Source organism: Eretmochelys imbricata, chromosome 1 (assembly GCF_965152235.1).
Source record: "Eretmochelys imbricata isolate rEreImb1 chromosome 1, rEreImb1.hap1, whole genome shotgun sequence".
Lineage (NCBI taxonomy): Eukaryota > Metazoa > Chordata > Testudines > Cheloniidae > Eretmochelys > Eretmochelys imbricata.
The window spans coordinates 358,929,590-358,955,395 of NC_135572.1; the positions used below are offsets into that span (position 1 = coordinate 358,929,590).

At 51.4% G+C, this 25,806-nt stretch overlaps 1 protein-coding gene across 1 annotated transcript; it reads left to right on the forward strand.

Moving 5' to 3' along the window:
• The first annotated feature begins 194 nt into the window (after window positions 1–194).
• FSCN3 (fascin actin-bundling protein 3) lies at window positions 195–23,452 on the forward strand. Its single transcript, XM_077807417.1, has 6 exons — window positions 195–293; window positions 15,165–15,861; window positions 19,260–19,378; window positions 19,835–19,994; window positions 21,975–22,145; window positions 23,247–23,452. The coding sequence occupies exons 1-6, from the start codon at window positions 195–197 to the stop codon at window positions 23,450–23,452; spliced, it is 1,452 nt and encodes a 483-aa protein (XP_077663543.1).
• Window positions 23,453–25,806: the final 2,354 nt, after the last annotated feature.

Sequence of the window (25,806 nt, forward strand, 5' to 3'; positions counted from 1 at the left end):
CCCAGGTGGCCTACTGGGGTGCAATGGCCCTCCCTGCTTCCTGGCTGCCTTTGGGAGGGATCTGATGGCCTGTGAAGGTGAACTTAGGGCTGAACCGGGCCTGACGGAGTCATCCACCCAGGGGTGCATTCGGGACTGATGTCCCACAGGACACAGGACCAGGGAGTCACCAGCTGCTGCCCTGCTCTGTAGCCATGAAGGTTGGGCTGATTAACTGTGCCGGGAGATACCTCACCAGCGAATGCTACGGGGATGGCGTCACTGTCCTGGGAAACTCACTGGGCAGGAAGCAGGTGAGTGATGCTAAAAATCCACCGTGATGCCAAAGATTTGCAACCCGCCCCTGGAGCAGAACTAGCCGCACTCCCCGCAGGTTTGGTGCCGTCCCTATCGGGGTGGCCCATGATGTGACTGCGTGAGAAGTTGAGGTTCAGCCTCTATCCCTCAATCCTGCATGAATCTTGATTCCCCAAGGAATGGGGTTTTTCTGGGGGTGCCTCTCCCCTCCTGGCAGAGTGCGCTGGGAAGCTTTGCTTCCTGCCTGAGCGCATTGCTGCTGAGAGCACCGTTCCCAGCACTGGCCGGGCAGAGACGCTGCCTTCCACCTGCAGAGATGAGCGTTCCCCGCCCTGCGGGCCAGGAAGGCCAAACTCCACACTGGATAGGCGCTGTGGACCATTGCAGTTTGGTTATAATCCATCCCAGGGCAGAGACGAGCCCTCAAAGGGGTGGGGCGGGACCCTGCTGTAGTGTGCCCCCCCCATTCCCCCCGTGCTAACTGCTCCCAGCCCCTGAATGTTATTCGCTCCCAAGGGGGTGCTAAACCCCTCACAGGATAAGTAGAGAGACAACATCCTTCCCTGGGGGGTTTACAGACAAATTCCAGAGGTGACCTCTGGAGGGGGCATTGGGGTGGAAGGAGGAGCACACGGAGGTAACATCAATGGGCTAGCAGGGTTACACGGTAGAGGGCTGGTGCACTGCATGACGGAGTGAAGGAAGGGAAGTTGCTAGCTAATTTCTTGTAGGCTTCTAGGAAGGCATAGGGCTCATGGAGGGACTCTGCAGAGGGGAGGGTGGTGGCTTTGCAGGCCAGCTCAGGGAGCGGGTCCCACATGGAAGGGAAATGCGGTTGCAGGAGATGTGGGGGAGCAGGCTGGTGTCCTGGGCTGAGTAGCAGGGCCGTGTGATAGGTAGGACCAGCAGAGCTGTGATGGGCCGGAAGGGGAGGATAAGCAACTTGAATTTGATGTAGTGGAGGAGGGAGAACAGAAGGAGGAGGGGTGGGGCAGGGATATGGGGAGATTGATAGACACAGGTTTTAACCCAGGCAGCTGTGATATGCACGGGCTGGAGAAGGGCCATGTGGGGCCCAGGGAGGCTGGAGAGGAGAGGACAAGACCTGACAGGCTCCTCATCCCATTTGTAGTCTCCCTTGCTTCCTTGAAGAGCCTCACTAGACAAAAGCTGAGACGCATGTCTATTGCGGCCGCATCCTTCCCCAGAAAAGGCCTTCAAGGGGCGCTTACCTTGGGACTGCATGTAGGCACAGCAGGGCCAGCCTGGACTGACTGATCTCAGCTTGGGGCAGACTTTGGCAGGAAGAGGCAGGGATCCTGTGGAAAAAATAGCATGTGATGATCATGCATTTGAAGACGTATAATCCAGCCACATGCGAAGCTGAACTGAGGTTGCACAAGCTCTGATATTCGCATGCTTGACATTCCAGTCTTACTGAGGGTCTGTTCACACAGGTGTTTTTGTAATTTCCTATGTTTTTAAAGAATCCAACTGAATAAAACAGAAATTCCAGCATATGGCACCATACTGACACCCACATGGGTTATCAGCAGGGTTGGAACCTTTAAATCCTCTAAACAGACCCCTGCCACTTGAGTTAATGCAGTAACTGGTAGCAGTAGAAGGTTATCGTCCTCTGTGTGGCCCAGCACGAGAGGGGACGAGACACACACTGTGCCAGTGAGTTTCACAAATATTTGCTCACAGCAGAGGGATGGCGAGACTCGGGGCTTGTGGGTTCCAAACTAGGCTCTGGAGGGGAGTGTGTTCTAGTGGGCACAGAGTCTGCTGCATATTTCCCCCCCAAGCGTGACCCCTTCTGACCTGTGCCCTCCAACCCATCCTTCTCCCAGTCTTGTCTTTCCCCGACTCTGTTCATCTACCCAGTCCCAGTCCCCGCTCCTCAGGCTTCTCATTCCAGCACAGCCAGTCCTGATCTCCCCGCACCAGCCTCCATTCCCAATCTACTACGCTCCTGGGCTTCTTGTCTGAGCCTACTTCACCCGCTACCCACCTGCAGGTCCTCTTCTGGTCCCCTCTGCATTCAAATCAGAGGGCTTCCTCCTCTACACTCCCTGGTCAGCAGGGCGATCATTGAGAGCACTGGAAAGCCAGCCTCCCCCTGCTCCTAGTCCACGTGGCTGGACCTGAACGCGGCACTGCCGGGAACGTTGCAGGGAAAGTCCCGCTCAGCCTCAACGGCATATGGCTTGGTCACATTTGCATTGATTTTAAAGCTACCGCGTTAAAAACAAAAGTTGCCAGAATGTTTTGAATATGGGCAAAACAACACGTTTTCCCGAGCCTGGTTCATGGAAATGGCTCACCCCGTTCTGGGTGAATTTTTTTAAAAAAACCCTTCATCCAGAGACGGACCCACTGCATGGAAAATTCCATCCCACGTGGGTGAAACTTGGCAAGGTTATAAAGCAACTCAAAGCAGGGTCTCAGAGTGGTGCAGCTGGGGAGGGAAAGGGCCAGAAAGGGAAGCTGCGTTTCCCGTGTGGCGTAGTGCCGAGCTCTGCACTGCCAGCTCCCGGGTTGCAGAGTGAGAGGCTGAGGAGCGGACCCAGGAGTCCCACCTGGCCAGTACGAGAAACGCTAGCCCCATCAGTGTACCGAGAGCAGTGAAGCTGAGTGAGGGTTGAACTCCAGGCGTGTCTGGGCTAGGGAGCGCCCAGCCCTGCCGTGTTATAGAACTTAGGGCCTATCCGAGCACATTGAGTCTCTGTCCCCCGACTCCGCGAGGCAAGTTCCCAGCAGCCTACTCTCCAGGCCTTTCTCCTGCCTAGTGCCAAAGGCCCCAAGCCATAGGGCTCCTGCCTCTTTCCTGGGAGATTATCCCACGGCCAAATACCGTTCACCACGAGCAAATGGCCCCTGAGATTCAGCCCCGTTGATCCCTTTCCTGCTCTCACCCCATTGTGGCTCCTGTTTTCCCATAACCCCTTTCCCCCCAGCTTGGCAAATGAGCAGCTCCCACCAAGCAGTCCCTGCTCCCCGTGTTTACCCATCTCAGATAGTTCTCGCTCCCCCCATCAGCCGAGCTACGCTGGGCACGCCTAGGGCTCATTGGCGGTAAGAGGCTCCCTGGGACTTGGCTGGGGCTCAGCTCAGGGCCCTATTTCTTAACACTGGCCATCACAAATCGCTCCCTCAAGCATTCTTCGCACAACGATGCAAATGGAGCCTGCAGCCCTCTCTCTCGGGGCCGGATTTAGGGGCAGCGACTGCCCGTTGTTTGTGACAAAAGGGAAAATAGAATGTCTGAGGTAACGTGTTTCAGGTATTCCGTAGGTGGATTCATTTTTCACTAACCTCCTAGAATGTTCCGGACCTTTGTAGAACCTCGTGGAACCTTCCAGACTTTCCAAGAACTATCTTCTTCTCGAACCTCCCAGAATGTTGTCAGCCAAGCCCTGGCGGGTATCTACGGGGCGGGGCATCGCCTGCCAGTCAGTGAGATGTAAGAACGAAGTGAAGTGAGAGCCCAGCTGCCGCATTGTGAACCTTATTTTGTTGTGTAATTGTGAACGTGTACGTGTGTTTTAAGACTTGAAGAGTGTAAGTAGCGTCTCTCTGACGCTGGGCTTCAGCTCACGAGGGCAAAGGTGAGGAAAGCGACTTTCTGAACGAAAGCACTAGGGTAACGTTCTCAGGCTGTCACCTACTGTAACCTTATTTAATGCTGGTCCGCCCAATGTGGGTGCACAGTTCCATTTCTTGATATTAGCGCCTTTCACTTATTCTTCACATTAAAACGTTTCTGTAAGCTTAGCAGAAACTATTTTTAAAAATTTTGCTTATACATGGCATGAATAAATACAGATTTACAGATCCTGGCCTGCAAATGTCTCGTCTTATAAGACAGGGATAAATCATGCATGTAAATTGTGCATCAGAGTCACGAAATGAGCTACAAAGGCAATAAAAAATGAGGTATTCAAAAGTTGAATAAATGGAGAGGGAGTGCTGAAGACACACCTCTCCTGGGGCACCGTTTTATCTCAGGCCAGCCCTTGTCTCTCACCAGGACGTTATACGCTCCTCAGTCTCTCTGTTCGGGTGCAGTGTCAGCTGCCAAACACACCACTGACAGCATCTGGTAGCTGCCGTTCCATGACGGTTTGCGTCAGCCTCTTGCCCCACCACTGAACAACCTGAGCTGGGCCCATTGTCCGTCGCTTTCTCTCCCAGCAGGTCCCTGCATTCCACCGGCCGCTCTGCAGAGCTCTCCAGCTGTATGGATTGGAGTCGGTCAGTTCTCAGCCGATGATGGCCAGGGGCTGGGAGAGGTGCCAGGCACAGGAGCAGACAAGCCAAGAACCCCCGTTCAGGGAGGTGTTCACAGCGTGTCTGGATGTCTCTTTCCCTCACCACCCTGGCTGCTCCCAGAGCAGGGAATTAAGGTGGCGGAGAGGCCCCGTCGCTCCTGTCACCGCTGAGGGACTGTGATGTCACATAGGCTGTTGGAGGAGCCAAGGACTGTGGGAGCCGGGAGAACCCCCAAGATTCTAGACCCAGTACAGCCACTGATGCCTGCAACTGTTGGTTTTTTGTTCTTCTGTTGGCATCCTTTGTTGCTGGTTTCGATTGTCCTCGGGCACCAGCTGGGCTGGGCTGGCACTTCTGACTCCGTGTCATGTATTGCTTGTGCAAGGTAGGCTTCAGGGCAGGCTCCTGAACCAGACACGGCCTGGCCACAGAGCTCCCAACGTAGCAAGAGACAAACCGGGTCCCTGTAGGATCCTTTAACGGGCTGCCAGGTGAGGCTGAGGCCAGCTCAGGTAAGGACTGTTGCACGCTGCACCCTCTGCTGGCCGAACGTCCAATACAGGTGAGCATTCCTTTGCACTCCCTACGCCGGGGTTCTCACAACACCTTGTTTGGGGGCCTCAGAGCGCAGCCACCAACCCTTGCTGGTGGCCGCTCTGACAAATTTCCCTAAAATTCTGAAGTCACTTTAGGAAAAACAAATAATTATGCACACAGACCCATCCAAATCCCTGTAACTGATTTATGTAGGGTTTGGGGTTTTTTTGCAGACTCAATAATAAAAATAATGTACAGTTGTATTTCAGTGCCCCTGGGCCCCCGCTGCCTCTCTGGTCCCGCACCATTGCCCCAGTATCCCTTCCATGGCCTCGCACCCCAGGCTCACCCCACTCCTTGCCTCTTGACCATGGAGCCTGGTAAGGCCCGCCCTGCTGAAGCCCAGAGCCAGAGCCCCACAGCTGGAGACAGGAGGGGGTGGGCTGAAGCCCGGAGCCCTGCCACCCTGGGCGGGGGGGGCGAAACCCAGAGCCCGGAGCCCTGCAGCTGAAGCTAGGAGGGGTGGAGGGGAGGGCTGAAGCCTGCCGCTGGAGTCCCATGGCTGAACTGGGGAGGGGGGCTGAAGCCTGCCCTTGGAGCCCCTGGGCGCTCTAGGGAAGGGCTGCTGCTTTGCCACTTCCCCCATCTCTGCACAAGAGGCTGTCATGGCCACAGGAAAACTCCCTGGTGGCTGCATGTGGCCACATTTGAGAAATGCTGCCCTATGGGATATAGCTTTCTGGAGCAGGTTTCTCATAGTGCACTCACCCAGCTGGGCACTGCCTAGATTGAGGTGGGGGCACCATGCAGTAGCCGGGGCATCCCCTAGAATCCTGGTTCTCCATAAGAGCATAACACAGTGACAGTTCACAAGGAACAGTTAATACCTGTGGATCAAGCCACATTTAACTTCCTACCCTGGGCAGCACGTTCACTCTGCACACGCCCGCTCCTCAGACAGGGAGCGCCTCTAGTATTCACTAGTCTTGTGCCACCAGGTCAGCGGAAAGCCAGCTGGGCCCCTGTCCGTGTATGGGGGGCGTACGTATGCAAGGCACAGACCCTGCCTCTGTGCAGGAGGGAGGTGCATTCAGATGCAGCCAGCGCTCGCCTTGTGAAGGTGCTCGCTCAATGGAGGAGGTGGGATCGGGACAGATACGTGCTGGTGCTCCGGCAGGGATCTTTAATAGGAAGTTGAACTGTGGCCTCAAGTAAAGCTAGTAGGGACTTGGTCAAGGAAACTATTTTTTGTCACAAAATACTGATTCGCCAAAACTAAAACTTTTTGTGAAAAAGGGTCGTCTTTGTGGAAGGTTGGACAAATGACCAGGGAAGAGTATAAAAATATTGCTCGGGCATGCAGGAGTGAAATCAGGAAGGCCAAATCACACCTGGAGATGTAGCTAGCAAGAGATGTTAAGAGTAACAAGAAGGGTTTCTTCAGGTATGTTAGCAACAAGAAGAAAGTCAAGGAAAGTGTGGGCCCCTTACTGAATGGGGGAGGCAACCTAGTGACAGAGGACTTGGAAAAAGCTAATGTTCTCAATGCTTTTTTTGCCTCTGTCTTCACGAACAAGGTCAGCTCCCAGACTGCTGCACTGGGCAGCACAGCATGGGGAGGAGGTGACCAGCCCTCTGTGTAGAAAGACGTGGTTCGGGACTATTTAGAAAAGCTGGACGCGCACAAGTCCATGGGGCCGGATGCACTGCATCCGAGAGTGCTAAAGGAGTTGGCGGCTGTGATTGCAGAGCCATTGGCCATTATCTCTGAAAACTCGTGGCGATCGGGGGAGGTCCCAAACTATTGGAAAAAGGCAAATATAGTGCCCATCTTTAAAAAAGGGAAGGAGGAGGATCCGGGGAACTACAGACTGGTCAGCCTCACCTCTGTCCCTGAAAAAATCGTGGACCAGGTCCTCAAGGAATCCACTTTGAAGTACTTGGAGGAGAGGAAGGTGATCAGGAACAGTCAACATGGATTCACCAAGGGCAAGTCAAGCCTGACCAACCTGATTGCCTTCTGTGATGAGATAACTGGCTCTGTGGATGAGGGGAAAGCGGTGGACGTGTTGTTCCTTGACTTTAGCAAAGCTTTTGACACGGTCTCCCATAGTATTCTTGCCAGCAAGTTAAAGAAGTATGGGCTGGATGAATGGACTATAAGGTAGATAGAAAGCTGGCTAGATCGTCCGGCTCAGCGGGTAGTGATCAATGGCTCCAAGTCTAGTTGGCAGCCGGTATCAAGCGGAGTGCCCCAAGGGTCAGTCCTGGGGCCGGTTTTGTTCAATATCTTCATTAATGATCTGAAGGATGGCGTGGATTGCACCCTCAACAAGTTTGCAGATGACACTAAACTGGGAGGAGTGGTAGATACGCTGGAGGGTAGGGATAGGATACAGAGGGCCCTAGACAAATTAGAGGATTGGGCCAAAAGAAATCTGATGAGGTTCAACAAGGACAAGTGCAGAGTCCTGCACTTAGGACGGAAGAATCCCATGCACCGCTACAGGCTGGGGACCGACTGGCTAAGCAGCAGTTCTGCAGAAAAGTACCCGAGGATTACAGTGGATGAGAAGCTGGATATGAGTCAGCAGTGTACCCTTGTTGCCAAGAAGGCCAATGGCATTTTGGGCTGTATAAGTAGGGGCAATGCCAGCAGATTGAGGGATGTGATCGTTCCCCTCTATTCGACATTGGTGAGGCCTCATCTGGAGTGCTCTGTCCAGTTTTGGGCCCCACACTACAAGAAGGATGTGAAAAAATTCCTAAAAAGAAAAGGAGTACTTGTGGCACCTTAGAGACTAACCAATTTATCTGAGCATAAGCTTTCGTGAGTTACAGCTCACTGCATCGGATGCATAAAAGTGGAAAATGCAGTGAGGATATTTTTATACACACAGACCATGAAAAAATGGTCTGTGTGTATAAAAATATCCTCACTGCATTTTCCACTTTTATGTATCCGATGAAGTGAGCTGTAACTCACGTAAGCTTATGCTCAGATAAATTGGTTAGTCTCTAAGGTGCCACAAGTACTCCTTTTCTTTTTGTGAATACAGACTAACACGGCTGCTACTCTGAAAAAAAGTCCTAATTGCTCATTAGTGACAGCGACTATTCCAGAGGATTGGAAGGTAGCAAAGGCTGTCCCCATATTTCAAATGGCTGTAGGGTTGAGCCAGGGAATTAGGCCTGTACACCTTACATCCGTTCCAAGCAAATGGGTTGAATTGATAATTAAAACCAGGCTGACTAAATGTCTGTGAGACCACGGTCTGACAGGGTCTAACTAGCACAGATTCAGCAGAAGAAAATTGTGTCTTACTAAACACTGAGAATTCTTTGAGCATGTCAATAAGCTAGTGGATAACGGAGAACCAAGTGGCAATTTATTTAGACTTTCAAAAGGCCTTGGACAAGGTCCTGCCCAAGAGGATCCTTAAAGAGCTAAGTAATCATGAGTGAGAGGCAAAGTATTGTCTTGGATCAAAAACTGGCTAGGAGACAAACAGCAAAGACTAGGATTCAGTGGTCCATTTTCACCATGACAGCAGGTTAACAGCAGGGCCTCAGGGTTCTGTACTAGGTCTTGTGTTTATATATTTATTAATGCTCTGGAAAAGGGAGGGGGGTGAACAGTGAAAGGGCAAAATTTGCAGATGACACAACATTATTTAGATTTCAGAGTGGTAACCGTGTTAGTCTGTAACAGCAAAAAGAAACGAGGAGTCCTTGTGGCACCTTAGAGACAAACGAATGTATTTGGGCATAAGCTTTCCTGGGCTAAAACCCACTTCATCAGATGCATGGAGTGGAAAACACAGTAGGAAGATATATATACAGTACATGAAAAGATGGGAGTTGCCTTACCAAGTTGGGGGTCAGTTCTAACGAGACAATTCAATTAAAGTAGAAGTGGGCTATTATCAACAGGAGGAAAAATCACTTTTGTAGTAGTAATCAGGGTGGCCAATTTCAAACAGTTGACAAGAGGGTGTGAGTAACAGTAGGGGGAAATTAGCATGGGGAAATTTGTTTTTAGTTTTTGTAGTGACCCATCCACTCCCAGTCTTTATTCAGGCCTAATTTGATGGTGTCCAGTTTGCAAATTAATTCCAGTTCTGCAATTTCTCATTGGAGTCTGTTTTTGAAGTTTTTTTGTTGAAGAATTGCACTTTTAAGTCTGTTATTCAATGTCCAGGGAGATTGAAGTATTCTCCGACTGGTTTTTGAATGTTATAATTCGTGATGTCTGATTTGTGTCCATTTATTCTTTTGCATAGAGACTGTCTGATTTGACCAATATATATGGCAGAGGGGCATTGCTGGCACATGATGGCATATATCACATCGGTAAATATGCAGGTGATCAAGCCCCTGATGGTGTGGCTGATGTGGTTAGGTCCTATTTTTCCTTCTGTTGATAATAGCCCACTTCCACTTTAATTGAATTGTCTCATTACGACTGACCCCCCCACACACACACTTAGTAAGGCGACTCCCATCTTTTCATGTACTGTGTATATATATCTGCCTACTGTGTTTTCCATTCCATGCATCTGATGAAGTGGGTTTTAGTCCATGAAAGTTTATGTCCAAATACATTTTTTAGTCTTTTACATTATTTAGGTTAGTCAGGACCAGATAAGATTGTGAGGAAATTTAGAGAGACCTAACCCAGCTAGGGGAGTGGGCAACATGGTGGAAAATTAAATCAAAAGGAATGCACATTGGAGGGAACCATGTAAATTACTCACACGCCTCCTAGGAGTCTAAATTAACTGTCTGAGCTTCAGAAAGGGATTTGGGTGTCACTGTAGACAGCTCAATGGAGCCCCCTGTTCAAAGCGCAGCTGCAGTCAGAGAAGGAAGCCAAATGTTTGAATCTATGAGGAAAGGGATGGAGAATAATATTGAAAACACAATAATGCTTGTATAATAAATCAAGGGCGTGGCCTCACCTGTGTACTGTGGGCAGTCCAGGTCACCCCCATCTCCAAAAGGATATTGCAGAACTGGAGGGTATTCAGAGAAGTGTGACCAGAATTATCCAAGGCCTGGAAACACACTCCAAGGAAGAGAGATTGAAAAGGCTGCGATTGCTACATAGAAAGGAGACAAGTCAGAGGGGCCCTGATAAAAATGTATCAAATCATGAATGGTCCAAAGCAGTGGTTTGGTCCAGCCCCCATTTCTTTGTGTCTGTAGTCTTGGATGCTCCCTAATCCCCCTTGCTCCCGCCACACACGTACATATACCGCCCCCCAGCCCTGAAGGCAGCGGTGCCGCCAGCAGCAGCAACGAAGGAAGGGTGGCCTGGTCCGGCATCGCCACCCTTCCTTCTCCCTGGTGGCAGCGCTGCCTTCAGAACTGGGTGCCTGGCTAGTAACCTCCACTCTCCCAAAGCTTCTCATGCCCCCTCCCACAAAATACATTCCGTGCCCCCGCCAGAGAAGCGCGCCCCCCCAGTTTCAGAACCTCTGGTCTAGAGAAGATAGAGTGGAAGTTTCTGTTCTCTCTGTCTCATAACACAAGGTCAAGGGAACACTCAATGAAATTCAAAGACGGGAATTTCAAAACTGATAAAGGGAAATACTTTTCATGCCGGGGTCATTAACCTGTGGCACTCACTGCCACAGACATTTCTTGAGGCCAATAACTTAAGATTCCAAAATGGACTGGACATTTATATGGATAACAGGATTATCCAGAGTTGTCATAATTAATGACAATAATAATTCTGGCAGGGCATATTAAACCTTGTGTTTCGGGGTTTAGGTCAGTCTCCAACTCTAAGAGACCATGGATTCAGCAAGGGCAAGTCATACCTGAACAACCTGATTGACTTCTATGATGACATAACTGGCTCTGTGGATATGGGGAAAGTGGTGGACGTGATATAGCTTGACTTTAGCAAAGCTTTTGATACGGTCTCCCACAGTATTCTTGCCAGCAAGTTAAAAAAGTATGGATTGGATGAATGGACTATACGGTGAATAGAAAGCTGGCTAGACCGTTGGGCCCAATGGGTAGTGATCAATGGCTCGATGTCTAGTTGGCAACCAGTATCAAGCTGAGTGCCCCAGGGATCTGCCCTGGGGCCGGTTTCGTTCAACATGTTCATTAATGATCTGGAAGATGGCGTGGATTGCACCCTCAGCAAATTCGCAGATGACACTAGGCTGGGGGGACAGGTAGATACACTGGAGGGTAGGGATAGGTTACAGAGGGACCTAGACCAATTAGAGGATTGGGCCAAAAAAAATCTGATGAGGTTCAACAAGGACAAGTGCAGAGTCCTGCACTTAGGGCGGAAGAATCCCATGCACCGCTACAGACTAGGGACCCAGTGGCTCGGCAGCAGTTCTGCAGAAAGGACCTAGGGGTTACAGTGGATGAGAAGCTGGATATAAGTCACCAGTGTGCCTTTGTTGCCAAGAAGGCTAATGGCATTTTGGGCTGTATAAGTAGGGGCATTCCAGCAGATCGAGGGACATGATCATTCTCCTCTATTCGGCATTGGTGAGGCCTCTTCCGGAGTACTGTATCAGGCGGTAGACGTGTTAGTCTGTATCCACAAAAACAACAAGGAGTCCGGTGGCACCTTAAAGACTAACAGATTTATTTGACAGGTTTCAGAGTAACAGCCGTGTTAGTCTGTATTCGCAAAAAGAAAAGGAGTCCTTGTGGCACCTTAGAGACTAACCAATTTATTTGAGCATGAGCTTTCGTGAGCTACAGCTCACTTCATCAGATGCATACCGTGGAAACTGCAGCAGACTTTATATATACACAGAGAATATGAAACAATACCTCCTCCCACCCCACTGTCCTGCTGGTAATAGCTTATCTAAAGTGAGCATCAGGTTAGGCCATTTCCAGCACAAATCCAGGTTTTCTCACCCTCCACCCCCCCACACAAATTCACTCTCCTGCTGGTGATAGCCCATCCAAAGTGACAACTCTTTACACAATGTGCATGATAATGAAGTTAGGCCATTTCCTGCACAAATCCAGGTTCTCTCACTCCCTCACCCCCCTCCAAAAACCCACCCCCATACACACACAGACTCACTCTCCTGCTGGTAATAGCTCATCCAAACTGACCACTCTCCAAGTTTAAAACCAAGTTAAACCAGAACATCTGGGGGGTGGGGGGGTAGGAAAAAACAAGAGGAAATAGGCTACCTTGCATAATGACTTAGCCACTCCCAGTCTCTATTTAAGCCTAAATTAATAGTATCCAATTTGCAAATGAATTCCAATTCAGCAGTTTCTCGCTGGAGTCTGGATTTGAAGTTTCTTTGTTTTAAGATAGCAACCTTCATGTCTGTGATTGCGTGACCAGAGAGATTGAAGTGTTCTCCGACTGGTTTATGAATGTTATAATTCTTGACATCTGATTTGTGTCCATTTATTCTTTTACGTAGAGACTGTCCAGTTTGACCAATGTACATGGCAGAGGGGCATTGCTGGCACATGATGGCATAAATCACATTGGTGGATGTGCAGGTGAACGAGCCTCTGATAGTGTGGCTGATGTTATTAGGCCCTGTGATGGTGTCCCCTGAATAGATATGTGGGCACAATTGGCAACGGGCTTTGTTGCAAGGATAAGTTCCTGGGTTAGTGGTTCTGTTGTGTGGTATGTGGTTGTTGGTGAGTATTTGCTTCAGGTTGTGGGGCTGTCTGTAGGCAAGGACTGGCTTGTCTCCCAAGATTTGTGAGAGTGTTGGGTCATCCTTTAGGATAGGTTGTAGATCCTTAATAATGCGTTGGAGGGGTTTTAGTTGGGGGCTGAAGGTGACGGCTAGTGGAGTTCTGTTATTTTCTTTGTTAGGCCTGTCCTGTAGTAGGTAACTTCTGGGAACTCTTCTGGCTCTATCAATCTGTTTCTTCACTTCCGCAGGTGGGTATTGTAGTTGTAAGAAAGCTTGACAGAGATCTTGTAGGTCTTTGTCTCTGTCTGAGGGGTTGGAGCAAATGCGGTTGTATCGCAGAGCTTGGCTGTAGACGATGGATCGTGTGGTGTGGTCAGGGTGAAAGCTGGAGGCATGCAGGTAGGAATAGCGGTCAGTAGGTTTCCGGTATAGGGTGGTGTTTATGTGACCATTGTTTATTAGCACTGTAGTGTCCAGGAAGTGGATCTCTTGTGTGGACTGGACCAGGCTGAGGTTGGTGGTGGGATGGAAATTGTTGAAATCATGGTGGAATTCCTCAAGGGCTTCTTTTCCATGGGTCCAGATGATGAAGATGTCATCAATATAGCGCAAGTAGAGTAGGGGCTTTAGGGGACGAGAGCTGAGGAAGCGTTGTTCTAAATCAGCCATAAAAATGTTGGCATACTGTGGGGCCATGCGGGTACCCATAGCAGTGGAGGGTGAGAAAACCTGGATTTGTGCTGGAAATGGCCTAACCTGATGCTCACTTTAGATAAGCTATTACCAGCAGGACAGTGGGGTGGGAGGAGGTATTGTTTCATATTCTCTGTGTATATATAAAGTCTGCTGCAGTTTCCACGGTATGCATCTGATGAAGTGAGCTGTAGCTCACGAAAGCTCATGCTCAAATAAATTGGTTAGATTTATTTGAGTATAAGCTTTCGTGCGTCAAAACTTCACATCTTCAGATGCATGGAGTGAAAGTTACAGATGCAGACATAAATATACTGACACATGAAGAGAAGGGAGTTACCTCACAAGTGTCAAGGACCGTGCTCGGTATTCCAGGAGTGGCTGGACCCCAGCTGTGGAGAGAGGAACTATCCCGTCCCTGTCCCATGTCTCTCCACCAGCAGCCCCCAAAGTGCACTGGCCTTTCTTGCTGTAACAGCACATGGGAAACTCAGGCCTAGTTTGCTCCGTCCTGTCCCCCAGGTCTCTTTCAGACAGTGCTGTTTCCCAGGTTCCCCTCTCCCATGGCGCAGCTGGATTTTGGATTAGCTCCATCTTCCCAGGTTACGTGAGTCCTGCCCAGGCTTCTGCCTCATTAGGGCCCTTTGTATTTTAGCTCTGTCCCGAGCTCTGAATTTACTGACCTTGGCTAACGTCATTCATGGTCTGTGGCCTTCTCCGGGTTATTAATGAGCCTGTTAAATAAGATGGGGCTTACCCTGATCCCGGGGACATCCACTACACGGCTCTCCCCAGCAATCTGCATTGCCATTGATCTGTGTCCCCTTTGCCACTTTCCGTTTCATGGCAATTAAGCCAGGAGTCTCCCAGGAAAGCCCGGCTACTAGCATGGGAAAGCCGATGGTCCAGGACAATGCCATTCAATTTTAAATGGGGCAGTGTAGGTACAGCTGGCTCACAGAATCCCATGCTCTGGTGTTGGGAACATGCCGTGGAGCGGGGGAGACAGGGAAGGGTGAGAAGGGCTGCCATTGAGGAGGGAGCTGGCTGACTGCCCAGCTGGGCGTCAGACTGGGAGCGCAGCAGACAGGCAGTTCCAGAGGCAGCGAGGGGCCAACGTTTCACCGAGGGGTGGGGGAGAACAGGCAGAGCGCTGGGAGGGAGTTAGACCGTGGAAGGAGCTGGCTGTTTTGGCAGGGCAGGGTGTGTGTGTGTGTGTGTGGGGAGGCGGTTATAGGGCACAGAAAGATCTGGGAGTTATTTGGGGTCCTAGCTGAGAAGGGCCTGGGAGATGCAGAGTGGTTTTTATCGTATAGAAAGGAGAAGCCACCAGCAGCCTCCCAGGGAGGGGGTGCATGGTGCTGTGTGTATGTGTGTGTGAGTGTGTGAGAGGCAGAGGGAGCTGTATTTGTGTTCTAGGAATGACGGGGCTTGCATCTCCAAAGGAGGGGATTGCTCACTGCCTCTGGCGACGGTGGGGCAAGGAGCAAGTGGCATGCAGCTGCGGAAGACGACGTTTGCACTAGGTTCTAGGAAGAACACTTAGCAATCAGGGCAGTGGGATGACCTGGTGGGTCACTGGCACTGCAGACACCTGGAGATAGGTTAGAAGCAGCGGGCATATCAGATCCCAGCTCATGGCCAGAGGGGTGTCTCTAAGAGCTAATCAGCTGACTCTGGCTCATTGCTTCCTCACAGACCTGGGAGCTGCAGGTCACCATGAAGCAGGGGAAGCAGACCGTGGTGGAGCTGCTAGGCCATCAGGGCCACTACCTCCTAGTGGATCCTGACGGATCAGTCCGGTGTGGGCAGCCAGCATCCGTCCAGCAAAGCCAGTTCCTGTTGGAGCTCCATCACAGTGGCAAGTGGACTCTCCAGCTGCTGGACAGCAAGAAGTACCTGGAGTCTGACGGGGAGGATGTTTTCTGCGTTTCCCGGAGCCCAGCCTCCTACCACAAGTGGCTGCCCCAGCTGGCCATGCACGTCCACATCGTGCTGTACAACCCCACGCACCAATGCTACGCCCGAGCTGACGCAGACCTGGACAGAGTGTGGGTCGACACCCCAGTGCCTTACCTGGAAGAGTGCAGCTTCGTGCTACGGTTCAGGAACGGGATGTACCACCTGGAGACCTCCAGCCACAAGTACGTCTCCAGAGCGGAGACGCTAACCAAGAAACCCTCTGCACAGACAGCCTTCAACTTAAACCTCAAGCCCAGGTGCCTGGCTTTCCTGAGCGACCAAGATGGGTGTGTCCTGTACCCTCAGGGCAAGCGGAGGCGTTTGTGCCTTGGCAACAACCCCAAAGAGGAGGAAGAGTGGTTCGTTATAAAGAGGTGTCCACAATGGGTCAGTCTGAAAACTAAGGCCAAGAGATACGTGTCCATCATATGTGGCAAGTAAATTCCATTTTCCAGTCTGAGCGTGTGTGGAGGGCCCAGCTGAAGGATGCCAGGACATGCCCCCTTGACCTAAGTCACCACCCGGGTTGATAGTTCTTTGGACAAGTCCTGCCCTGCCTTTGCCCTGTGAAGCCACCCCTGACTGCAGTGAGGTTGCACAGAGGGCAAGCTGGGGTAGAACCACTTTTTAATAGGATTATTTCAGGGTGCAGGATAGCTGGGGTACGGCGCCGCAGAGGGAGAGTCCAGACACAGTTCACACCCCGACCATGGCAAAGCTGTCACAAGAGGCTAAACACCCACGAGAGGGTATCGTATGAAAAGGGGTGGGCGGGAGGGAGTGACCGGCAGGGGGATGTCTCAGAATGGGATGTATGCCTACATCACAAAACCCACCGGCATCAGTGACACCCCCATTGCGTGTCTTAGCAGGGGGCGCCGGATTGAACAGGCCATGGGAAGGGATCTCCCTGCTCATCTCTGCAGCGATCTCTCCAGGACAGGGCTGCTGTACGCTGGCAGAGCAGTGTGGGGGGAGCTTGTCTGGCCACTGTCCATGCGGTACCTGTTAGGAGGATACAGGCAGGGCTTGCTCGTCAGAGCTAGCAGTAGGGCAGCCAGCATTCAGCACTTCAAAAGACAGAAATAGGCAGAGCAGAGACAGTGATGCACCTGACGCGTACAGTGAAAGCTGCCTAACGCTCTCCACTCTGAGCAATGGCAAGCAGGGTATTCTAACCGCTCCACACTTACAGTGTCTGTGCTGAGATTTCCCAGGCCAGGAGTCTGCCTCAGGCGAAACTCTTCTTCTGGTAAGTTGCGGCTAAATTGGCTCCGCTGTTTCTGTGACCCGGGCTAGGGGGAAATGGGTTGTTCTGCCAACATTACAAAAATCCTTAAAACTGCTTCGTTGAGAAGCTCTCGCAAGGTTACCAACTCCTGCAACTTAACTGTGAGTTTTGCAATTTTTTGCTGCTTTTCTTAAAGCCCCAGCTTCCAGAGGCATATGATCGGGAAAAATCTCAGCTTTTTATTTTTTTTTTAAAGGAAAGTTTTTAGCCCACCCAGTTAAAATGTGATCCCTAAAGATGATGACATTGGTAGGCAAGTAAAAAGAATCCATATGTTGTTATTTTTAAAAGTCTCATGATTTTACAGCCAAAAGTTATGATTTTTCAAGGTCCAACCCTCTTTGAACACTTGAGGTGGGCAGTACTGCTCCACCACTTCCATGCTTTGGAGCAGGGACTTAAAAATTGACAGGAGGCTTCACCTGGTTGTCAGGGAGGTACCTTTTTCTGTCCCGGTAAAAATGTGCCCAAATTTGGCCAAATTCTGACCCTCCGAAATATCTCAGTTCATGCATGCCCATAGAGACTTGTTAGAATTTGGCAGCTAAATTCTCTGAATATTCCAGCTACACTGAGCATGCTCCAGCCCCTCACATCTCCTGTGTGTGACCAGACCTGCACAGAACGACTGAGCGTGCCCTTATCCTATAGGTTAGTCTATTAATGAATTTAGCTTATGGGCTACAGCCTGAGCAGGACTTTTCCTGCCATTTGCTGCTCCTCAGTGCTGGAGGCTGCTGTGCCACTGGGCACTGGAACTGCGAGCAGAGAGAATGTCTCCCCTTTGCTCTCAAATCCTGCCCAGCTGGGGACCTGGTAGTGAGCAGGAGGAGAAGGAGGAAGCTGCCTGACGCAAATGCAGAGGGATGGGGGCAGGGAAAGGAAGAGTTGCAGGGTTGGGAGGTGCAGGGGAAGAGCCCAGCAGGAAGGGAAAATAGGAGCAGTGTGGGACAGGTATGCAGAAGAAGAGGCTGGGGGTGGGGGATAGAAGCTAGGGGGAGAGAGACAGGAGCTGGGGAGCGAGGGGATGGAGCAGCAGAGGACAGAAAGAGAGTGGTGGGGACAGGGGCAGAAGGGTCTGTGGCCGCTGGAGCACTTTCCCCTATGGAACCTGGAGATGAATCCATTATTCCTGAGGGTCAACATGCCTCTGCTGTCAGCAAATAGCTGAGAAACCCAGGGGCCAACTGTGTCTCCAGCCCCTTAGAGTGGCAGGTCCATATTGAAGATGACAGCCTATCACTGCTGTTTTCTCAGTCGTCACTCAGCTAGCACAAGTGGAGGTCTGTGCTGTGGATCTGAAGATTCCCAACCCTGGGGATCAACTTATTTCTACATGATGGAATGTTTGTTTTGAAATTTTTTATGTTTTTTTTTAAAATGTGAAAAAAACCTACATTAAAGAACATGAAGGTTGAGCAAAATCGAGCACTCAGAAGTTAGGAAATGCCAGAATTGAGATTGCTTGTGCAACCATAATTCGACCTCCCACATGCATATGGGTTATGATAATCACCTGTTCTCTTCATTCCTTCTTAAGCACCTGGCATTGGCCACTGGGCTAGATGGACCTTTGGTCTGACGCAGCATGGCCATTCTTATATTCTTATGATAGTCTTTAATTACATGGTCATGTACTTTTCCCCCCCACAGGACCCCTGCCTCATTCAGTGCACAGCATGGCTTTGCTCTGGGATTAATCAGTGAAGTAGGTAGTTGTCTGTAGGCCCCTTGCCTCACTTGCTGCAGACATTGGAAGGCAGAGGCAACGGTTGAGGGGGGACACGTGGGGTCACTCCCCCCCCCCCCCGATTTGCTGCTTGGCTTGTACTGAGCATCCTCACACGGACTGAACATGCTCAGTAACACCTGCTGAAGCCGCTGCCCTCACTCTGCCCCCACACTATCGGCAGGTCCGGGTTGTCTCTGTGGGAAGGTGTGTAGGTTTGTAAGGCCAGGGACTGAAAGATGGGAAAGGATGCTCTCAGGATTAAGGCAGAGCTGAATGCCACTCTGGAGGGTTGGTTTCCAGCCCTGCCTTGACACAGAGTTCCTGTGTGATGCTGGGCAAGTCACTTAAACCAAGGGTTTTCAGGTAGCTGCCGCGTGTTAGTCATTTTCTGCGTTCCCCACTTAAGACACCAGGGGTCTGATTTGCACAAGCATTGAGCCCTCACAGCAGCTGGAGACCGAAGTGCACTGAAGAATCAGGCCCACGCCATTGCAGTTTGGGCACCCACAATTAGTTGACACTTTGGGCTTTAATTTCCATGCCTCAGTTGCCCACCTGTGAAATGGGGATCCCTCCACCCCCGTCCCTCCCTGGGGTGTTGGGAGGATAAACTCATTCATGTTTTTAAAGAATCAAACAAGATACAATAATGAGAGCATAAACTGCTGGGGCCCCAGTCCCTTTCTGGGAGCTCTCGGAGCTGCTATAATTTGGGGACCGAATCTCAAATCGACCCTGAGCCAACCTGCAGCGCCCTGTCTGAGTGTGTTTGGCTTGAGATTGTCTGATTTTCTCTCCTTCTGCACAGACACGGAAGTGTATGCCGGCTCGGACATAGTGACCCCAAAGTCCGTGTTCCACTACGAATTCAATCCAGACACCAGCGCGGTGCAGCTGAAAACAGTTAACAACCACTACCTGGCCCAGGTGAGCGACCCCTCTCCTGGCTCGTGGCGGGACGCTGTTGGTCCACACAGCCTGAGCCTGCCACTGAATCTGTGGGCGTTTCGCTCACCATTTTAGTGCTTGTCTCCAGACCCCTTTCTATTTCTAGATGACCAGAACTGAAAACGCTCTTCCAGGGGAGAGTGTCCCATTGATTTACACATTATTATACTAGTCTCTTAATGAACCACAAGGGATAATTCCATGTAATAGAGACATGGATATACAAAGCAGTATTCCCAGGGTTCATGCTGTTTCTTTAAGATGTAAACTACCCTCACCAGATCCCCAGGGAACCTCCTCCCTTTCATGGCGCAGGGCTGCTCTTGTTGAGAGTTGAGCCCTGGATCTCCTGACTTCCCGGTGCAGAGCACTGGTAGGAAGGGCACCCTGGCACCACCTGGCAGGAGCTGACCTCTTTCCTTCCATTCCCTGCAGAGAAAATTCAAGAGCATAGTGGCAAATGGGAGACGCATGGAACCAGAGACCAACTTCCGTGCCCTGTGGCATTGTGGGAAAATCTTCCTGCAAGCTTTCAACGGCCGGTACCTGGGCACCATGCCCATTGGGCTGGTGGTGGCCAGTGCTGTGCACCCAGGTAAGGCAAATGGGTGGGGGGACCCCTAGGAACCTGCCAACAGCTGAGCAGTGCAGCCCCCTGGCATCTCTGTGGCACATGACTGAGACTTCAGGACTTGTTGTGGGGAGGGGTGCATATTCTTAGGCCTCCCTGCCTGGAGCCTGTGGACCCACCCGGCTGCACTCACACTAACATTCCCCAATGTCTCTCATGCACCCGATATGCGCCCCCCCACACCTTGCTGTGAGAGCGGATGGCATTTCTCTGAGGGGCCCATCGCTCCCACACTGGGAGCGGTCACAGATGAGGGTCTCCCTCCCTTCCTAGGGGCTCAGCGTGCTGCTTTCACCATGCCCCCAGAACCTCAGGGAGTGAGAGAGACCATTGCAAGGAGAACTTTTATTTCTTTGTGAGTGAAATTTGGGTTCAGAGGCCTTAACTAGGAGGACAAACCCCATAAGTCAACATCCAGAGCTCCTTGTCCCTGGTCTGAGACCCCACCCAGCTAATTCCATGTCTCCACACTTGGGCAGCCCTGTATGGCCAGCTGATGCCAGCTCTCCTCTGTGGCTCTACCAGCAGGAGGCGCTCATGTAACAAGTGGCTGTAGCCCTCTCCCCTCATCCTCCCCCCCCCCCATGAAACATCTGGGCTGCAACAGCTCAAGTGGCCGATACTGTCCTCAACTCACCTCCCAGCCCATGGCGCCAGCCCCAGGCCTCTCCCACTTCACGGGAAGACAAGGAAGAGCTTGTATGTCAGAGCTGCTTGTGGCGGGTTAGACCCCCTTTGGGATGCCACCTGATGTACTGGGTTTCACTGAGCCGCTCGTCCTGCTCCACCAGCCTGGGGTCCCTCTCCCTGTTTTGCTGAATTAGGTTTTCCGGCCTTTGGCAGCACACATACGTAGGTAGGGCCACACCCAGCTGCGGACACAGACCGAAGTCAGTTCTGTGTGAGAGGACTCCCCCAGCACTCACATACACACCCCTTTTGGGGAGTAAACCCAAAATAATACTGTCGTGCACTGTATAGAAAGATCTGCCCAGCGCAGACTCATAAAATTCGCCCTCTGCCTCAATGTGAAGAGAGAGATGCATAACTTCTTGCCCATCCCACCCCAGTTAGAAATTGCACAAGCTGGGTTTAATAATAAACCAAGCAAATTTATTAATTATAAAAGGCAGATTTTAAGTGAGTATAAGAGATAACAAACAAAACAAAGCTGATGACTGTGCAAATAAAACAAAATACGCAAGCTAAGCTTAGTACACTCAAGAAACAGGTTACGAAATGTAATTTCTTACCCTACATGTTATTTTAGGCAGGTTGCAAAGTTTCTATAGCTTAGAGTTCCAGTTATTTCTCTTTACAGACTAGATCGCTGTCTCAGCCTGGACTCCCCCCCTTGCCTTCCCTTCAGGTGTCTTTAAGTGTCTTTCTTCTTGGGCAGACAGGCCATGGAGTGGAATCTCGTTCGCCCTCCTCCCCACCCTGAAATAAGATTTACAGAAGGTGGGAATCTTTTGTTTCCCAAACTTGACCCCCCACCCTCCTTTTAGTGGAAAGTTACAAGAAGTCCCCGGCAATGTTTGGTATCAGGTGACAAGACCACCTGACCTAGTAGTGTCCCGGCTAAGTCCCCGGACGCCTCCTAGGAGGGAGAGACATTAGTATCTTCACAGTCTTGTGGTTTCTTCCTAATGGCCCATCAAATCTGATGGCCTGTCGTCTGGTGGGTGTCTTTCAAATACACACCCAGTTGTAATGGTTACATAGTCCATATTCCTCACTTTAGATACAGAAAAGATACATGCCTACAAATTGGATAATCACAGCCATTACATCAGAACCTCTCCAATGATACCTCACATGACCCATCTCGCATAAAATACATCTTAGTTATGCCTTATTCCTCTCGTAACCATCTTTCTATGAAGACTATGGGGTGTAACGTCACACCATCGACCTGCCTCTGTCACCCCTCCCCTCCCGCAGGGCCTGGCGAGGCCTTTGGGGTGCGCCTGGCCAACCGCTCCTTCCTGGTGCTGCGTGGCAGGTATGGCTACGTGGGGACTTTGGCCTGCCATGACATTCTGCAGTGTAACCTGGTGGACCCCGACTGCATTGAGCTGCTGCCCTGCAAGCCGGGCATTTACCACTTCCAAGGTAAGGGAGCCCTGGGGGTCCTGGCCACTTGGTGCTGAGCCCAGCTCTGCCTCAGGGCAAATGGGGCCCATGTGAACCTGACCTCAGCCCCACCCACCTCTGCTCTCCAGCTCAATTTCTTTTTTCTTTCTTAGAATCATAGACTATCAGGATTGGAAGGACCTCAGGAGGTCATCTAGTCCAACCCCCTGCTCAAAGCAGGACCAATCCCCAATTTTTGCCCCAGATCCCTAAATGGCCCCTTCAAGGATTGAACTCACAACCCTGGGTTTAGCAGGCCAATGCTCAAACCACTGAACTATCCCTCCCCCAAGTCCTGGGCCAGCCACGAGGGCAGAGCAGGTCAGGGCTGCATGGTAGGGGGTGCCGCAGCAGCAGCCAGGGTGGGGCATGCCGGCCGGGGAGGGAAGCAAGCTGTATGGTCCTATTGCCGTATGCTCCAGCTGCCCACTCCCAGATCTCAAGGGGTGTCTTACCCCCTCCCCGTCTCACCAGATCTGCAACCCCAGAGGCAGAAAGTGCTGGGAAAGCCAGAGTGCAGAGTGGATGGTATTCGCCTCCGTGCACCTTCTTGGGCCGAGATTAGATGCAGCCCCCCTCCCCGCCCCAGCTGGAGGCAGACGGGTGGCCCCAGCCCTTTACCAAGCAGAGGGGTGGAGTTTGGGTCCTTACTCTTCGGCCTGGCAGGGGATGCAGCGTCAGCATGTTCGGCTCATCGTGGGAGGGTGGGGCGAGCAGACCTCACTCGAGCCATTGCAGGGGCATCAGGCGCTGCATGGAAATGTTGGTGATTAAGCCAATGAGCCTGCAGGCTCTGGGGTGCTGCCCAGGGCTCTGAGATGGGACCCAGCGGGAGGAGAAAAGTGCATAGCTTGGCCAAGAGTAAATGGGATTTGCTGGTGAAGATGAGCATAGAGTTTCCAGGCTTGTTGGGGCATGAATGTGAGTTTGGTGATCTTGCTCTAACCTGCAAACCTGGTGTAATCAGAAGAGCCCCTTGGCCCCTTCAGTGAATCCTCGCCCAGTGCCTGGGGGGTGGAACAGTAGCAAGGACCTGCTCGCGCTCCCCTGAGCTATCACCAGCTCTCCTTCCTTCCCCAGCCCACGGCAGGAGCTTTTGGTCTCTGAGCTCAGACGGCACCTTCAGAACCTGGGGGAAGTTTGCCTTGAACTTTTGCCTGGAGATCCAAGGGAGTAACATCCTGGCCGTGTTAGCCCCCAATGGGTACTACATGAGAGGAGACCGGAGCGGCACCCTCCTGGCAGATAGTGAGGAAGTCACTAGCGAGTGCCTCTGGGAATTCTAGATGGAGGAAGGTACAGAGGAATCTCTCCTTTCCCATGTCTTGCTGGACTGGCTGGATAGCCACTATGCCATTGTCTAGGCGTGCAAAGACCATGGCCTATAACGCTGACCAGTGTCTCACCATTTCCTTGTGCTCCCCCATCTGTCTCCACCTCTTGTCTCTTCTCTTATATTGCAAGTGCTTAGGGGCAAGGGCTGTCTTTTGTTGTGTGTCTGTACAGCGCCTAACACAGTGGGTTTCTGATCCATCACTGGGGCTCCTAAGTGCTAATACAAATATTAAATAATATCCGGCCAGAGTCCGGTAGGTCTCAGAGGACATGGCACCCACTTCTTCACCCCACCTGCCACAAACACTTCTGCTAAGTCTGAGCAGAGAGGCCCAAATGAAGGGGTGGCTCAGCGAACGGGGAATGCCCTAGAGAGTCTTCCAGTGCTAAATGGCTGGTTCTAATCCAGGCTGGGTTAGTAAAGACTGAAAATTACAACTATTCTGTGCCTGGCACGAGTTCTCATCTCCACATCACAAAAGCTACCAGGGTCTATGGGGAAGCCAGAGGCTGAACGCTGCTAGGGGTGGCTCCTTCACTCCTGTGCTGGCATTGTTCGTGGATGAAGCATGTCAGTTCACAGGCGCTGTCAGTCTGGCACCTGTCACCAGCACGACGCTCTGCTGGCTAATGTCTCCATCAGCCCCTTTGTGCCAATTCCAGAACTTCCACTCCTCTCCCCTAAGATCCCACTTGACCCCTCCTGCTCTCTCAGGGGAGACCCAGATAGGTGATTTTTGTTAAACAAAATCTTTCGATAACAACCTCTTTGATGATTTTTTAAAAAATGGAGCAAAACTTTCTGTGAAAGGTGACAAATGTGGATGATGTTGGCTGCCTGTTTGTTGTGAAAATGTTTGTTTTTGATAAAAGGGTGGTTTTTCCTTCCTATGAAAAATCTTTTTGTTTGGAAAAAATTCAACTCGCTCCAGATGGGGGCATTTAAAACCAGCCTGGCACAAAAGCACGGGACCATGGGGCCGTCCAGCCAAGGCCCTTGGGCTGATGGAGTGAATGGGCTCTTCTAGCTTTAACTTCTAACGGAGTCATCCCCTGGGGGGCCATTCCCTCATCTGCCATAAACCAGCCCTGCACCATTGACTACAGTGGAATGGTTCTAGCTTACACCAAGATCTTTGCATCCGTCTACGGAGGAACATGCCCCACTTTTGCTAATGCAGCCTTTTGTCTGCGTCAAATACTTTCTGTATTCTGGCTGGCTAAGGGCCCCCACCTCTGGTTTTTCATCTCTTCTTCTGAGTGCTAGAGTTTAGGGGGGCTGATGGATTTGTTTTGCCTCCTGCTAGGTGGGGAGGAGGCCGCCGGGCACTGAAGCCCCCTGGGGAGAGTGAGGGCGTGGCATCAGAGCGGCTGAGCACTGTGTGGGATGAAAAACTCCACCCAGCACGTACCCATTCCCTGCGGCTCCGGGATTGCGCAATAATACTCAGCAGCTTGTTCACACTGGACGTGACTCTCTCTGCACTTGGGTTAGCAGCATAGCTCAGACACCAAAAGCGTTGGGAGAGCGAGAGCGCCTTGAGCCAAGCTGCACGGCCGAGGGCTGCCTAGACAACCTGCCGGGAGCCCACGGACTGGGCCTGACCTGTATGAAACGGAGCAGGTGGCAGCTGCTCCCCTCTTTAATGGTACCCTGAGGTGTGGCCCACAGAGGCTGCAGGTCCCAGCATGTAGAAAGGATCCAGGGACCTGTAATCTCCGGGGGCATCATCTTCATATGGAAGATGGGGAAGGCGGCAGGCCATTGGGTGGGTCTCTTTGTTCTCCAGTGGGGAGAAGAGGTGTCTGTTAAGCACCATGGCAGGGCAGCAGGGAGTTTCTTTGCCCCTAGCAAAAGAAACCAACCCATGTGCTTCAACCCAATGAGCCATGCACTGCAGCTGGCTGGGAGGGGCTTGGAGGTGCGCTGCCCTTTCCCATCCTTATTGGTGCTGCTCTTTCATCACCCAGAGGGGTGACTGTAAAGGTCACATGACACTTGTCTAGTCCCTTCCCTCTGGGCCTCAATAGCTTTCTCTCCCTGCCAGCCCAGACCTCTAAGGCCTGACTGTCCCAGCTGCTGAGCACCTTCAGCTTCCATTGGCTTTAGTGAGATAGGAGTGTCCTCAGCCCTTCTGCAAATCAGACCACATTAGATCAGGAACCAAACCCAGGACTCCCCCATGGCATTACAGAGCCCCAACACAGTACAGGGGGTCGGTCTTTCTGCATGCCTAGTGCCTGCTGACGCACCCAGAAACTGAACCTGGATCTCCTGCATGGCAGAACCCGAGCCCCTACGATC